The following is a 17,461-nucleotide window of genomic DNA, read 5'->3' on the forward strand; positions in this document are numbered from 1 at the left end:
GTTCTTGAAAGAAATAGTAAAATTTTATTTGAATAGCATTTTGGTGATTCTCTAAGAAATGTTCCTGTTACACTTATGAAAGTATAAGATTTAGACCATATGTATAACTTAACAATTAAAGGATATTGGGGTAATTTTCATAGGAATTGGAGACTTATTTGGTACAAGTAAATAAATTAGACCCTTGCATTCAAATTCGTAAAACCTTAGGGATGTCAGAGACTAAAATCTCGAACCATAAAGTAGTCCAACAAATAACGCGGGGTTGGTAGCTGGCATTAGTCCCTCACCGAACCCCAGTGAGCGACATCAACGGCTGAGATCCACTTGGAAATTCTAAATCAACCGTCTGGGCTGCTTACTTCCCATCTTTCAATGAAATGAACCTGGCCGAAATTACGCGTTCCAGAGCCTCCCCTCGACCTCCTATATATCACCACCTTCAATTCCATTTGTACTCACACCACGGCCTCCTGCAAAGTAAAAGCTGCAGCTTCAGGTACTGCTTGATGACCATAGCTTGAACATCTCTCTACTCTCAGCACGAGATATTTGTTAATGTTTTAATGAATTTCTGAAAATATTATTGTATATGTTGTTTTAATCTTTTTCAGGTTAAATCAAATTAAAGAAAATGGAAACATTTCTTTTCACATCAGAATCAGTGAACGAGGGTCACCCGGACAAGCTGTGTGACCAAGTTTCGGACGCAGTACTGGACGCGTGTTTGGCTCAGGATCCTGACAGCAAAGTTGCATGTGAAACATGCACAAAGACCAACATGGTCATGGTTTTTGGAGAAATTACAACCAAGGCCAATGTGGATTACGAGAAAATCGTGCGTGATACATGCAGATCGATTGGGTTCACATCGGACGATGTGGGGCTTGATGCTGATCACTGCAAAGTTCTTGTTAATATTGAGCAGCAGAGCCCTGACATTGCTCAGGGTGTTCATGGGCATCTCACAAAGCGGGCTGAGGAGATTGGTGCTGGTGACCAGGGTCACATGTTTGGTTACGCCACTGATGAGACTCCTGAGTTGATGCCTTTGAGTCATGTGCTTGCAACAAAGCTTGGTGCTAAGCTTACAGAAGTGAGGAAGAATGGGACCTGTCCATGGCTGAGGCCAGATGGCAAAACACAAGTCACTGTTGAGTATTACAATGAGAATGGGGCCATGGTTCCTGTTCGTGTCCATACTGTGCTTATCTCAACTCAGCACGATGAGACTGTAACTAATGATGAGATTGCGGCAGATCTCAAGCAACATGTGATCAAGCCTGTGATTCCTGACAAGTACTTGGATGACAAAACTATTTTCCATCTTAACCCATCTGGCCGTTTTGTTATTGGTGGCCCTCACGGTGATGCTGGGCTCACTGGCCGGAAGATTATTATTGATACTTATGGTGGCTGGGGGGCACACGGCGGTGGGGCTTTCTCAGGGAAAGATCCTACCAAGGTTGATAGAAGCGGTGCTTACATTGTAAGGCAAGCTGCTAAGAGTATTGTGGCAAGTGGGCTTGCCAGGAGATGCATTGTTCAGGTTTCTTACGCTATTGGTGTGCCCGAGCCTTTGTCAGTTTTTGTTGATAGTTATGGGACTGGGAAGATCCCTGACAAGGAAATTTTGAAGATTGTGAAGGAGAATTTTGATTTTAGGCCTGGGATGATTTCTATTAATCTTGATCTCAAGAGGGGTGGCAACGGCAGGTTCTTGAAGACTGCCGCTTATGGGCACTTTGGCAGAGATGATCCTGATTTCACTTGGGAGATTGTTAAGCCACTCAAGTAGGAGAAACTTCCAGCTTAAACTAATCAAGGATGAGCTGCTGGCCTCTCATTGGTTCTTATATATGTCTACTTTTTTTTTTACTTTTGTTTCAGTTACATGAATGTTTTCTTTCTTTCTTTCTTTTTCTTTTCCTTTTTTTTTTTTTTTATAAATATGTTTAATGGATTCTCAATGCAAGGCATAATGAATTGAGAGGTGGATATGAATTGTTCTGAAATTTTATTGATGAATAAAACAAGAATGAGCAGATCTTTGAGTTGCAAATGGTGTGAACACTGATGTCTTTTTTTTTATTTGTGTATGTGATTCATCTCGCTCAATGCTCTGTTAAGGCAGAGTCATGGTTTCACATTGTGAAATCAAACCAATCTATTTGTTTGGTGAAGTTTAGAAGTTTTTTCCTTACACCTTGGAGATTGTGGGGCCATGACAAAAGCACATGGTATTGACGACGTTATGAATTATCAGCAGGAAATCACGTTCTTGAGAATGTTATAAAAAAAATTAAATAAAAATCAATCATAATACATAGATGTCACTGCACAAAGAAAAAACTGGGGAGTTCTTGTACTTATTCTTCGGTGAGGAGTGCCTGCAAATATAATTCCGAGTAATCCTGTAAACTTTTAAATCTTGCTGATAGTGCTCTAATTCTCAGGTCTGGTGCCATACGTGGAGTCACTGGAAATTTTGTGAATTGTGCACGAGAAGATATTTAGTGCTCTTGGAACATCGTCCTGTTAAAACAAATTCAAGCTTTAAGTCCTTTAGCCTAGCATTTCCAAACAAAACGCAATTTTGAGAGAGAGACCCAATTTGATACTTTGATTAGCCACGCTTTGAAGCTTGATGTGAAGCTTCTACTTGTTGCTGCTGTCTTGATCCAGCCCTTCAAAACTTGCTGCCTTCAACTCTCACAACACCCTGCGCACGTACGCAAGAGATCGGTAGGGAAAGAGAGGAGAAAGGTGCTCTACATTCTTGGCCTCAGTATCAATTGTGTATGTGAACAGTGAGCCCAATGGGTTTGAATCACTGAAATACTGTGATTGAGTGTAAGGACTTCTTTTTTATTAGTATAAAATTATCATTATATTATGAGCTAAAATAATACAATTAAAGATTATGTTTGTCCATAATATATTATTATATAGAGGGTATGACAAAATTAGTCTAATTAACATAATATTTAATCACTTAATGAATGAGTTTATTAAAATTACTTCTTAATAAAGTAATGATACAATCACAAATTTTTATATAAATTTATTTTGTATAAATTGATTTAGCACTAATTCATTGGTTGAATAAAAATACAAAATAATAAAAACAATTCATGTAGACAAAAAAATATTTAATTCAACTAATTTAATTATGGTACATCACTTTGTGCAAAATAAATTTGTACAAGAGTTTATGACTATGTTATTACTCCTACTTAATATTTAACATTAATCACGTATTAATTTAATATAATATATGCAATTAAAATAATTTATACTAATCCATAATGTGCGAGAGGTAAATTTCAACATGCTCCTTTCTATTAACTATTTATCACATTTATATGCATACTATCATGATCGATTGAAACATACACATAACAAAGAGTGAATAAAAAAGAGTTAATGGTTTTTGCATAGTCCCACACTAAGCTAGCAACATTTCCTCTGCTCCTTTGCCACTGTACATAACACAGCATCATCAAGTTCTGGGAGATCTTCCAATACCAGGATCTTCAGCTTAGGAAGCATGCGTTAATTTCTGAAAATACTGTTAGGGTTAACTCCCATCTGATTCTGAATGCAAATCACAAAAGTCCTTCAAGCTGCTCTAGACTTTGGAAAATTGTCAGTGAAAACATTCAATTTTGTTGCGTTCAGATATTGCAGATTCTGGAAAAACATAGGAGATTGTTAAGCCACTCAAGTGGGACAAACTTCAAGCTTAATTCAACCAAGGCTGAGATCCTGGCTTCTTGGTTCTTATATTTGTCTACTTTTTGATACTTCTGTTCTGTTACATGTTTTCTTTTTGAAATCTGTTTGATGGATTCTATCAGAGGCATAATAATTTGAGAGGTGATTAGAGATTGTATAGGATGTTACTGCTGAATATTCAATTCTAATATTTTCATGTAAATGATTTAAATTTGATAATCCAGTAAATTACTATACTATAAAGATATTATTTTCAGTTTAATTGAAGATTAATAATCTAATTAATAACAAAAATTTAACTGATTAATTATTCAAAATTCTTCTTCATTTAAATTTTTTTTAAAAATAATTTAAATATTTTATAATTATTTGAGGGATATATATCATCACTCTTTTTTTTTTAATTACACTTTGCAAGTTGTTGATTATACTATCTTGAGTTTTTAATACACCTTTAAGCTAAGACGTAAAAATTACTAATACCGTGATGAATCCACTAAATAATTAAAAAAATAATAATCTCACTTATGTAAAATAATAATAATAATAAAGAACAGTAATTCAGAAACATAACAATCTGTTACAGTATTTAAAACTCTCTTTGGCTGAAAGTCGGTAGAACCCACACAACTTTTTTAGATTTGCTTGGATTATGAAATTTTTTTGTAAAGCAATAATGCAATTGGGCTCTACCATCTTTGCATGCAACACGTGTTATATTTTTCTTTTTATTTTATTTTTTAAAAAAATTGTTATAATTTATAGATATAGTATAATATGATATTTAAATTTACTCCAAAAATATTTTGAAGAGATATCTAGTTATCTAGTAAAAGTGGTAATTTGGGTTAAGATTTGTTCATTTCATTCGATTTGATGCAAATTAAATGAGTTTGGGTTTGAAAAAATTGATTCATTTAATAAATTGATAAATTTGATTCAATTCGCTAATTAAACAAATCGGTCGAGGACATTGATGTTTATTCATTTAAAATTCATTTAATAAATGAGTTATAAACGAATCGACTATGATCCATTCGTTTAAAGTTCATTTATTATTCGTCGAATTAGATTACTTATTTATCCATTAATATGTATAAAAAATTTTAAAATTTGAAGGCTAATATATTAATTGTAAATGATAGTAAGTTTGTATTTTTTTTAGGATGTTAAATTTATAGTCTTTTATAAATTTAAAGTCTTTTATCTTTTATTTTACTTAATTTTTATTTATTAATCATATTTTTGTAAACTAATTTATATTCAATTCGATTCGTTATGCATTTCTTATAAGATAAATGAATAGTAAATGAATTTAGATTTTATTCGTTTTATTTATTAATGTTACTAAACCAATTACTAAATGAATTAAACGAAACAAATCAATTATTCATTTAATAAGTGAATCACATCGGAAACTTGAGGATTCGATAGGTAATGGCGAGGATTGCACGAAGAAGAATGATAACGATGATGCGGTTGGAAACAAAGGTAATGTCACACTATAAAAGGGCGTACGTGTAAAGAAGATTTTGTTTATTTCATTTGATATGTTTTGTGTCGTAAATGAAAAAGGAAATTAAAAAAAGTAGGAAATGATGAAATTGCTTTGGGGTCCAAGAGAACAAGAAAGGCTTAATGGGCCTACAAGAATGACATTAAAAAAGAAGAAAGAAGTTTTAAAAGTTTTTAACTTTCCTATTCAAGGGAATGTCAATCAATAAACAAAGGGTCAAATTACTTTTAATATTCTAATTTTAATAAAAATATATATTAAAAATTAATTATAATTAATTATATGTTAATATTATATAATTATTTTAAATATTCATATAATATACTCATTATTATATTTATAATTCTCATACTTTAAATCCTAAAAAGTCTACTTCTACTTTCTTAATTAATATTTAAATGAATAACAGGGAAGTCAATTTAAGAAAATTTTGACTAAAAATATATGTGATATTTTTTATATTTAAAAAATAAAATGAAACACAAGTACTATAAAAGAACTCTTTTTTTTTAAAAAAAATTTGCTTTGGCCCTTCTTCTCCATCTTCTTCGTCTTCTTCTTCTTCTTTATCTTTTTTTTTTTTGTATTATTTATGAAATATTATTATATTATCATTGTAAGTTATTTTGGGTGCAAAATTTGAACATAAAAAAAAAATTAGTAACTAAAGTTATGTTAAATAATTTATTTATAACTTGGCTCAATTATATTCTTGTAACTATATGTTAAATCTCTTAAAATTGGTAGCTAAATAGTTTTATTAGTGTTTTAAGTAAGTAAAATTTAAGTAACTTAAAAAGTTTAAGTAAGGATATTTTTTAAATTTTGAAGTGTACAAAGTAAAACTTAAATTTTTAATAATTAATATATAAGTGTGTAGATTAATAAAGTATTCAAAGTAATATTTATAATGCAAATAACTCCACCCATAAACAAAACAAATTAAAGTGCTTTCATCATTAAAAAATTGGAAAGTAGCCTGATATATACTTTATGACCGAGAAAGTTCTCATTAATTTTGTTCATGCCCATTGACAATTCAACTACACCTGTAGACTCATCACCACTTACAGTCAATTTGAAACCTGCTGTTTTAATATATTCTCTTAATCTACTACGAATCAGGATCCTCTCTTGATCTTATCTTTATCTGAGTAAATTATGTTAATACGATTGGTGGTTAATAAATTAAAAAAAAAATAATTAAATCTTAATCATCCACTAACATTAAAATACAGGTGGCACAAGATATATTAAAAATCAGGAGTGCTCAGATTCGAAGAGAATCTTGATCCGTCTACTACACCTACCTATTAATTGCTTCTAACAAGCTTATCATCAGGAAGGCTGCTGCTAGCCCAAGACCTGAGAGCAGAAGCTGAAGATAGCCAAATAATTCATGGAGCTAACAACTCTAGGGGGAAACATCAAGTCATCGTTGCGAAAGCATGGATCAAGCTATCATGAGGATGATGATGAACTTCAGCTGCAGTGGTCTGCAATTGAAAGATTGCCAACTTTTAAAAGGCTTAGAACCTCACTATTTGATGTAAGTGATCAGAATGAAGATGGCAGCTCTAGAAATGAGTCTGAAGGGAAGAAGGTTACCGATGTTACCAAGCTCATAGGTGTCGAAAGACATCTCTTCATTGAGAAGCTGATAAAGAATATTGAGAATGACAATCTCCGGTTGCTGCAGAAACTAAGGGAGAGAATAGACAGGTCAAACCAATATATATATAATTAATGCTTAATGCATATATGATACACATAACCATCATTTTGTCGAATTAACCAATGAATTTTTGTTTTTAGAGTGAATGTGAAGCTACCTACAGTGGAAGTGAGGTACAAGAATCTGTTTGTTGAATCTGAGTGCGAAATCGTACATGGGAAGCCTCTTCCTACATTGTGGAATTCTCTTATGAGCTCCTTTTCTGTAAGTACTTTTTGAATGATTCACTTCTGTGCAAACCTGTTTTCATAATCATAAAGAAACATTTAAAATAAACTGTGCAAGAAACTTAACGTACAGGTTTTTAAAAAGCTAATACCGAGCAAATCGCTAGCAGCCAAGATAAGCATTTTAAAGGATGTGAGTGGCATCATCAAGCCATCCAGGTAATCTTTTCATGTATTGATTCTGCTAAATTATAGAACCATATTGGCAGTAATGAATACATATTTTCGACAAAAGGAATCACTCATCACTCATTGAAGGATTTGGATGCAGGCTTACCCTTCTTCTCGGTCCTCCAAGCTCTGGCAAAACCACCTTGTTATTGGCCCTTGCAGGAAAACTGGATTACACTCTCAAGGTTAAACTTTCAAAAAACCATTTGATCTGCATAATACTGGAAATCATAAGCACTATCTGTTTGTTTGTGTGCGTTTCTGTCTACATATACAGTAAAGATAGATACCGATTACTTTATATTAAGAAAATAAAATAAATCCCCACAATATGTCTTGATCAAGTATTAAAATATCCATACATGCATATATTTGTTTGCAATCGTGCACTCCTTGACATTATAATCTTCATAAATAAACTTCTTCCTTTTTGCTTTTACAGGTGTCTGGGGAAATATCTTACAATGGATACAGGCTAGATGAGTTTGTTCCTCAAAAGACTGCCGCCTACATAAGCCAATATGACCTGCATATACCCGAGATGACTGTCAGGGAAACCATTGATTTTTCAGCTCGCTGCCAGGGTGCTGGAAGCAGAGCAGGTAAGGTCCTTTTTAAAAAAATTTAAAATTAGTATAAGTTTTCTTGTTACACCCCAAATTTGATATTCAATTTCGATTTTTCCGTGTAAAGATATGATCATGGAAGTTATCAGAAAAGAAAAAGAAGCAGGGATCGCCCCTGATCCAGACGTTGATACCTACATGAAGGTATGCTTACTAATGTTCGAGTTTTTGTTTGTACAAAAATATTGATGGAAATAAAAAGGTTAAGACGACTATTACAGGCAATTGCGGTTGAAGGACAGAAAAGAAATCTTCAAACAGACTACGTTCTAAAGGTAAATGCTATTCTTCAATCAGAAAAGGATAGTTAATTGGAGGGAATGGAGTATCTCAAACATTTCAATATTGTTTCTTCCTAGATTCTTGGACTGGATATATGTGCTGAGACAACGGTTGGTAGTGCTTTGAGCCGAGGCATTTCAGGTGGCCAGAAGAAAAGGCTAACGACAGGTCATAAAGAAACTAAGCTTCATGCTGCAAAATTCCATTTCATTTGCACATTTGGCCATTCTTTGCGCACGATGCAGAAATATTAATCTCAACCAAGTAAGACTAATCTATTTCACATGGCAGGAGAGATGATTGTGGGTCCCCAAAAGGCCTTCTTTATGGATGAGATATCGACTGGTTTAGACAGCTCCACAACCTTTCAGATAGTCACCTGTCTTCAGCAATTGGTGCACATCACAGATGTAACTGCATTGGTTTCACTTCTTCAGCCAGCACCTGAAACCTTTGATCTATTTGATGATATAATATTGATGGCAGAAGGGAAGATCGTGTACCACGGTCCTCGCAGTAATGTTCTTCAATATTTTGAGGATTGTGGTTTCAGATGCCCAGAAAGAAAGGGCATTGCTGACTTCCTCCAGGAGGTGCAAAAACAATTTTGGCCTTTTTCCCTCTTTTTTGATTCGACGTTGATCATCTCACACTTTGGTTTCAACTATTTACAGGTGATCTCCAAGAAGGACCAAACACAATACTGGCGCCATAATGACATTCCTTACAGCTACGTTTCAGTTGATCAATTCTCTCAGATGTTCAAAGAAAGTTATCTAGGAAAAAGGTTAGATGAGGAGCTCTCAAAACCATACGACAGATCGCAGTGTCATAAAAATGCCTTGTCATTTAGCAAGCACGCCTTAAGCAAGTGGGAACTATTCCAAGCTTGCATGTCTAGAGAGTTGCTTCTGATGAAACGAAACTCGTTTGTCTATGTGTTCAAAACAGCACAGGTAATCACAACTTTTGTGGTGTTTTTACAGCTTAACACTCAAATATTTCAAACTTAACATTGTGAATTCGCTTATTCCTCAGCTTGCCATCACTGCAATCATTACAATGACAGTATTTATACGCACTCAGATGAAATTGGACTTGATGCATGCAAACTTTATGATGGGTTCCCTGTATTATGCAATTGTCAGACTTATGACTAATGGAGTAGCAGAACTGTCCTTGACTATTACTAGACTTCCAGTTGTTTACAGACAAAGATCATTCCTTCTATACCCGGCATGGGCTTATTCTCTCCCCGCTTCTATCCTAAAGATTCCGCTTTCACTGGCTGAAGCTCTTATCTGGACGGCATTAACTTACTATGTTATTGGCTATAGCCCTGAAATAGAACGGTAAGAATTGCTGATAATTGTAATGGAAAGATATCCGTATGCCACTGAATAGATTTTAAATATGGTTTTCAGGTTTTTCTGCCAGTTCTTTCTTCTATTTGCTCTGCATCTAGCCTCGACATCCATGTGTCGTCTCTTTGCTTCAACTTTCCAAACTATGGTCATTGCAACAACAGTTGGTTCTTTGGCTTTGGTGCTAATGTTCCTGTTTGGGGGTTTCATTCTTCCACGATGTAAGTCAATCCATAGGTCATTTTACTCCAAATATGGGGAGATAATACAACCGTTGATAGAAAATTTTCCTTGGCAGCCTCTTTACCCCCTTGGTTGAGCTGGGGATTCTGGATTTCACTCATGACATATGGGGAAATAGGTATATCATTGAATGAGTTCCTTGCTCCCCGCTGGCAAAAGGTGAGCTGAAGATGAAATAGTTCCTCGACATTAATTGTGCTACTGCTAAGCGACATAACTTTTTCAAACAGCCTTGATTCGTTCTCTTTTGTAGGCTATTGCGGAAAATACAACTATAGGGAGGTATACTTTAACTAGTCACGGCTTGAACTTTGAGAGCTACTTCTACTGGATCTCAGTAGCAGCACTGATTGGATTCATGATCCTTTTTGATCTCGGGTTTATCTTAGCATTGACTTACTTGAAACGTAAGTTTCTTTGATTATTTCAATTGACACAACATGCATGAACCTAAAAGAGTTACTGTAAACTAAATACCGTGTGTGATATGGTACAGCTCCAAAGATGTCCCGAGCCATCATATCAAAGGAGAGGTTCTCTCAACTACAAGGAAAAGAAGACGAAGAATCAAATCGACCTGCATTTCCCCATACTAAATCAGAAAGTAAAATAAGTGGTGAAATGAGATTGGTTTTTACATCCCACTTTATAATGGTTGTTGAAGCACTTTTTGTCCACTAATGCAAGGAAACGTGTTTTGTTAAACAGGGATGGTCCTGCCATTCGAGCAACTAACAATGGCGTTTAAGGACGTGCGATATTTTGTTGACACCCCTCCGGTAATTAAGTGCAGCCCTTCTGTCATGTGTAAAAGGACCATGAACTTAATTGGTTACCTATTAACCTCATTACTCCTGCACAGGCAATGAGAAAGCAGGGTTTCAATGAGAAGAAACTTCAGCTACTTCATGATATTACAGGCGCATTTCGGCCCGGAATTCTAACAGCGCTGATGGGCGTCAGTGGGGCCGGCAAAACAACTCTCATGGACGTTCTTTCTGGAAGGAAAACGGGTGGAATTATCCAAGGAGAAATACGAGTAGGAGGGTATCCTAAAGTCCAGAAGACGTTTGCCAGAATATCAGGTTACTGCGAGCAGACTGATATACATTCTCCACAAATTACAGTAGAAGAATCGGTTAAATTCTCTGCTTGGTTGCGGTTGCCACCAGAGATTGATTCAGAGACGAAAGCAGTAAGACGCAAAAACATTCAAGTGAAATGAGTTTTGGATGCGATATAGTTTGTCTACCTAAAATTCTACAATATATGAACTCACAGCAGTATCTTCTATCAATTATGCAGAGGTTTGTAGAAGAAGTCATTGAAACAATTGAACTTGATGATATAAAAGATTCATTAGTTGGCATACCAGGCCAAAGTGGCCTGTCTACTGAACAGCGAAAAAGGCTAACTATTGCGGTGGAGCTTGTTTCAAATCCATCAATAATATTCATGGATGAACCCACATCAGGTTTAGATGCCAGGGCTGCTGCCATTGTCATGCGCGCTGTTAAGAATGTCGTTCGCACAGGAAGAACGACTGTCTGCACCATCCATCAACCAAGCATTGATGTTTTTGAGGCTTTTGATGAGGTTTTACAACTATTCCCTCCCTGAAATTACCGATCGTCAAATCCCCTCTAGTTCTAATGCACACTCTCTATTCATATTTCATGCAGTTGCTTCTAATGAAAGCAGGAGGCCGTATTATTTACTCGGGGATGCTAGGTCGTCATTCAAGCAAACTTATTGAATACTTCCAAGTATGATCACAACATTAGTGTACTCCATAATGTTTATACGTCCATAGGTATCCACAGCATGAAGAGTTACCAGAAGCAGCTGATTTTTTCGTTGTTTTTTTTTTTTTCCCATCAAACAGGGTATTTCAGGGGTGCCACAAATCAAAGCTAATTACAACCCAGCAACATGGATGTTAGAAGTCACTTCTGCATCAACTGAAGCAGAACTCGGGTTAGATTTTGCCAAAATTTATCTCCAAGTCACCTCTATATCAGTGAGTATCAAAAGCAAAACTTATTGACATTTAATAAATGAATGCTTCAGTGAAGCTTCTTACATGAGGCTATGCATTAATAGTAAGAACTTTATTCTGGTAATGAATTTTATATTTTATATGGGTTTTAGGCAAACCATAGAGTTGGTGAACCGGTTGAGTGAACCACAGCCAGGTTCAAAAGAATTACGCTTTCCCACTCGTTACCCTCAAAGTAGCATGGAGCAGTATCTGGCATGCCTGTGGAAACAACACTTATCATACTGGAGAAGTCCTGAATATAACATGGCTCGTTTTGTTTTTATGATCTTTGCAGCACTGCTTTTTGGTGCAGTTGTTTGGCAGAAAGGGAAGGAAATGTAAGTCCTACTCTTCAAATGCTCATTTTTGTAATCAACGCGAGCCTAATAAACTTCTTTCTTCTGAAGCAATAAAGAAGAGGATTTGATTGTCATACTTGGATCGATGTACATTGCTGTCATATTCTTGGGAGTAAACTATTGTTCAACAGTACTTCCATATGTTGCAACTGAGCGCACTGTTCTATACCGCGAAAAGTTTGCCGGAATGTACTCTCCATGGGCTTATTCCTTTGCACAGGTTTGACACACCACCTAGAAAGTTATGAAATGATTAAATTTTTTGCTGATGAAACCATAAGTAATCATTTTGGGTGCTGCAGGTAACCGTAGAAATACCTTACATAATGTTGCATGCAATTATATATGTGGCCATTACATATCCAGCAATTGGGTACTATTGGTCTGCATACAAGGTCTTCTGGTACTTCTATGCAACGCTGTGCACATTTTTATACTTTGTATATCTGGGAATGTTCCTAGTCTCAGTATGCCCAGGGGTCGAAATAGCTTCAGTTTTAGCAACTGCAATCTACACTATATTGAATCTTTTCTCAGGTTTCCTTTTACCAGGACCGGTACCTTCAAAATCCATTTCTTTTTTTCTTCATTTCATGTCAATGCATATCCAAGGAAGGGTAATAAATGTGGAGTTTTTTTTCATATACTCAGAAAATACCCAAGTGGTGGATTTGGTGCTATTGGATCTGCCCCACATCTTGGTCCCTCAATGGCCTCTTGACATCACAATATGGAGACATGAACAGAGAGATATTGATTTTTGGGGAGCACAAAACAGTTGGTTCCTTTCTGCATGATTATTATGGTTTTCATCACGATCGTTTAGGCCTTGTAGCTGCTGTCCTCATTGCTTTTCCAGTTGCTTTTGCAATCCTTTTTGCCTACTGCATAGGGAAATTAAATTACCAAAGGAGGTAGATTTAGAAGGCATTATTTTATAAGATTATTCAGCTTGACTGCCTTTTTATATGCTAAAAAGAATACCTTATTTTTAAGGTCAAGTATATTATGTGCTCAAATCAGATTTGCTGTACTAGTTTACTGCTGTGATATGGTGCTGCTGATGTGAATGTTTCTCTCATATATACACGTAATCAAATTATTATTATTTTTTTCTCCAAAGAAAGAGCAGTGGAATCAGCCCTCCCATTTTGAGGATTGATGTTGCGGTCAATGCGTTTGCCGGGAGTCGAACCCGGGTCTATTGCTTGGAAGGCAATTATCCTAACCGTTGGACTACAAACGCTGTTGTTGTCATGAAACTTGTCAGCCCTAGAGAAAGTAACCTAATTGAAAATCTTATTTTGATAATTTAACGAATTTTTGCAAGAAAATTCAGGTGTTAGAGAACAATATTAATATAAAGAAATGATTTTATAAGAGTGCATGGAAGTAAAAATATGAATTAAAAACTAACCACAACATTTATATCAGGGAAGATTCAAAGAGTAACAATATGTATATGTATTATAAAACTCATAAGTTCAAATTATTAGGAACATAGCAGAATCCATTATATTATACCTTAAGTTCGTTCCAAGACTATCCATTCTATTTTTCAAGCTTTTACAACTCCACTAAATTAATAAATTAATAATACTCACACATTACAGCATTAGTCTTTCATATACACACAGACAGACACCGAATACATTAACGCTATAACATTCGCTCATCTCCTTTGGAAGTTTAGCTTTCCAATGAAAGTATGCAAAAAGAAAAGCAAATACAATGGGGAAGATTAGAAGCACAATACCTGCAACATATAAAATATCACGATCAAAGTCAAAGTAATCATTTAAGACGGTGGGTAGCTACTTTCACTAAATGCTAATATTTCTTCGTCAATATCTTCGCGTCGAGAAGTTAACATCCCATTTATTGCCCAAGACGTGGGAAATAAGTAATACACCCGTATCCACCACTTTGGAAGTCACTGCAAGGACAAACAACAATACCATCAGCTGTTAGAGAATAATAAGAATATGGAGGCAAATAACAAAGAAAATTTTTTAGGATTTGAGACGTGTTTGCACACTTTTCTTTAAGGTTTTATTTGCCTTCATCAATCTTGGTTTGCTATAGAGTTTTTCTTGGTAAATTACCTCCAAGATATATCAAATCCTGAATACAATCTCTAGCAAAAAAGATTGTATTTTCAGAACATATATGAAACCTACAAAATCTGATAATCAATCTAATTGTGTGTCTTTCTTTAATGAAGAAGATGTTTATTTAAAAGAATACAACCATTAGAAATGGTACTTCTTCGAAGACACTCTTTTGGTTTGAATTTGCATTGATTGACAATTAAAATTTTCATTCTTGCTAACCGTTTTTCCAATTAACGCCTTTCTGGAAATAAACGGTTAGCCGTTTTCTCAATAAACGGTGAGCCGTTTTATTCCAGAATATCAAATATGTTGCTCTCTGTAAATAAACGGTTAGCCGTTTTCTCAATAACGGTGAGTCGTTTTCTCTAGAACATAAAACATGCTCTCTTGAGTTAAACGGTTAGCCGTTTTCTCAATAACGGTGAGTCATTTTATCCAGAACAGCAAACATGCTCTCTGGACTTAAACGGTTAGCCGTTGTCTCAATAACGGTGAGTCGTTTTATCCAGAACAGCAAACATGCTCTCTGGACTTAAACGGTTAGCCGTTGTCTCAATAACGGTGAGTCGTTTTATCCAGAACAGCAAACATGCTCTCTGGACTTAAACGGTTAGCCGTTTGCTCAAGAAACGACAAACCGTTTTCGTCCAGAATATCAAACCAAAAAACTTGAAAAATGTTATAATCTCTCTTACATCAGCCTCGATTGTTTTTGTTATATTCATACGGACTTTAATTTGTTCATAACTTATATTAAAATAATGTTGAATCACTTCAACTTGACATGACTAATTAGCATGAAGCAATCAAAGTTTGATGCACTTGAACAAGATAGATAGGAGCTTACTGGTTTTGGAATGTTGAACCCAAAAAATAGATTGAGCATTGAGTAGGAAGAGGAGGTCAAAATATAAGCCACTTGAACATTTGGTGACAGTGCTACCACCAGCATTCCCAAGTAGTTGAAGTATAGAAGATTACAGCGCATGCTCTAAAATGACCAGAATATCTTATATGTTGACCAATAAAAACCGATCGTAGGATATGTGATCATCACATAAATGATTGCTCGAATGAACAAGTAAGGAACCTCAACTACCACGTGCAATGTCAAAATCTCAATTACTTCAAAGAAAAAAGTAAAAGCAGTATAATGTTATGAAAATGCATTTTTTTTAAAGTATACTGAACCTGTGCAAATGAATAAGGCCATGGGGAGTACATTCCTGCAAATCTTTCTCGGTATAAGACTCTCTGCTCTGTTGCAACAAGCGGTAGAGCTCATGAGTAGTTGTTTACACCAAAAAGGAGTGCTGATATGAACAGTGCACCAACTATATTGAACCGGTCTTGCTGGTTTTTTTCTGAAAAAACAAGTAGCAGGTTATCAAAGTTGAATAATATAAATTTAGTTAAATCAACATCTTTTTCTCCTAATAGGAATTTATGACCCTAGATATCATGGTAATGCAATGTGAGAACATCAGTACAACTGTATTGACTACATTTTCTTTCCTTGCTGCCAAAACAATATACCATACAGCGGAGACATAGCACATAAAAAGGATAAGAAGGATTTTGTTTTGGCATATTGTTTCCTTGCTGCCAAAACAATATACCATCAGTTCCGTTTCCAGAGGCATGTGTTGAACTGCTGCCAACCATTTTGATGCAAACGGGTAGGAAAATGGAAATCCTTTGAACAGATGGTGAACTCAATTGCTTTAACAGTTGCTTATTCTCCCTACAGTCAAAAACGCTGAAGAGTAATTTACCAGCCAAACACTGGAATCTGATTCCAAGATTTTTACTCAGTGGTACCAGGTTGAGTCCCTATAGATTTGTGCAAAATCAACACCAAGTTGAGTCTCTATAGCCTTAGAAGAAACCTCCAGCATCCATGTTGTTGGATTATAATTGGCCTTAATCTTCAATACCCCAGGGATACTCTATTGCAGAAATTAAGAGAAACTATCTATCTGAGTTATCCACTTTCACACATCGGTTTTTGGTGCTGCAATGTATGTTTTAGAAGAATTAATTTGAGCGGCATGGTGAAGATACATAGTAATTCAAAAATGTTATGTGTACCTTCATGTAAGCATCCGCATCAGGATCTGGGGAAATCCCTACCAGCTTCTCTCGTTTAATGACCTCCATCACGATCTCTTCAAGTTTAAACAACAAATTACTGGATTTGTAACAGATGGCAAGCCATGTATAGAAAAATCACCATTTCTTTGTGACCAAAGTGTGCTTACCAGCTCGATGTCCTGCACACTGACCACGTGCAAAGAAATCAATAGTTTCCTCACTGTCATCTCCGCTATATGCAGATCATCCTGGCTTACATAGTTGATGTTTTCTGAGGGACAAATTCATCCAGTCTGTATCCGCTGTAAGACGCTTCCCCTGACACCTGTATTAGAGAAATCAAAAACCTAAGATGCAAGCAAATCCCAGAAAGTATAAAGAATGGAATACAAAATTAACTAAGGTCACGAAACCTTGAGAGAATGGCTAAGATTGTCAGAGAGAGCAGATAACAATGTGGTTTTGCCACACCCTGGAGGACCGAGTAATAATGTCATCCTGCAATGAGCATTGAGCAAGAGCAAAACTAAGCGAACGTATATTATATATGACTCATAAAAAATTTCAGAGGAGTGAAGTGAAGACGTTAAAAGTATCGGAATTTTTGGGTCCACCTTCCAGGATTATGATGCCATTGATATTTTTCAAAACTTCATCTTTACTTCTTGCTTTGGACCTAACAGATTAGTGAAACCCTGTGACAAACATAAATAACTTGAGAGTCAAGCTAGCTGTTTGCCAGCAACATAAGAAACCACAAAGTGACTCTGCCGATAAGTCAGAGAAGTTCATGAATACATAGACACACACACACGTATATATATATACACGTACACACACACATATACAGAAAGCATGCTCTTGGTCGTGCTCCAAAGACTCGGGAGAGGCTTCCCATGAACTACTTCACATTCTGATTCAACGCCAAGACTCTTATATCTCACTTCCATC

General features: G+C 35.5%; 2 protein-coding genes, 1 non-coding gene and 1 pseudogene across 3 annotated transcripts; 2 read left to right on the forward strand and 2 right to left on the reverse strand.

Moving 5' to 3' along the window:
* Positions 1-332: 332 nt before the first annotated feature.
* Positions 333-2,062, forward strand: LOC102618655 (S-adenosylmethionine synthase). The gene is made up of 2 exons (XM_025102898.2): positions 333-499; positions 615-2,062. The coding sequence occupies exon 2, from the start codon at positions 635-637 to the stop codon at positions 1,796-1,798; it is 1,164 nt and encodes a 387-aa protein (XP_024958666.1). The 5' UTR covers positions 333-499; positions 615-634; the 3' UTR covers positions 1,799-2,062.
* A 4,489-nt stretch (positions 2,063-6,551) lies between these two features.
* Positions 6,552-13,410, forward strand: LOC102618373 (pleiotropic drug resistance protein 3-like; annotated as a pseudogene).
* A 66-nt stretch (positions 13,411-13,476) lies between these two features.
* On the reverse strand, positions 13,477-13,548 carry TRNAG-UCC (transfer RNA glycine (anticodon UCC)). The gene has a single exon. It is a non-coding gene; the product is annotated as a tRNA-Gly (tRNA).
* Positions 13,549-15,697: 2,149 nt separating this feature from the next.
* On the reverse strand, positions 15,698-17,460 carry LOC107178379 (ABC transporter G family member 41-like). The gene is made up of 6 exons (XM_052444612.1): positions 17,359-17,460; positions 16,768-16,835; positions 16,508-16,607; positions 16,238-16,365; positions 16,036-16,160; positions 15,698-15,780 (listed from the first exon to the last, which is right to left on the reverse strand). The coding sequence occupies exons 1-6, from the start codon at positions 17,458-17,460 to the stop codon at positions 15,698-15,700; spliced, it is 606 nt and encodes a 201-aa protein (XP_052300572.1).
* Between the last annotated feature and the right edge of the window lies 1 nt (position 17,461).

The sequence above is a fragment of the Citrus sinensis genome, chromosome 1 (assembly GCF_022201045.2).
Source record: "Citrus sinensis cultivar Valencia sweet orange chromosome 1, DVS_A1.0, whole genome shotgun sequence".
In the NCBI taxonomy this organism is placed as follows: domain Eukaryota; kingdom Viridiplantae; phylum Streptophyta; class Magnoliopsida; order Sapindales; family Rutaceae; genus Citrus; species Citrus sinensis.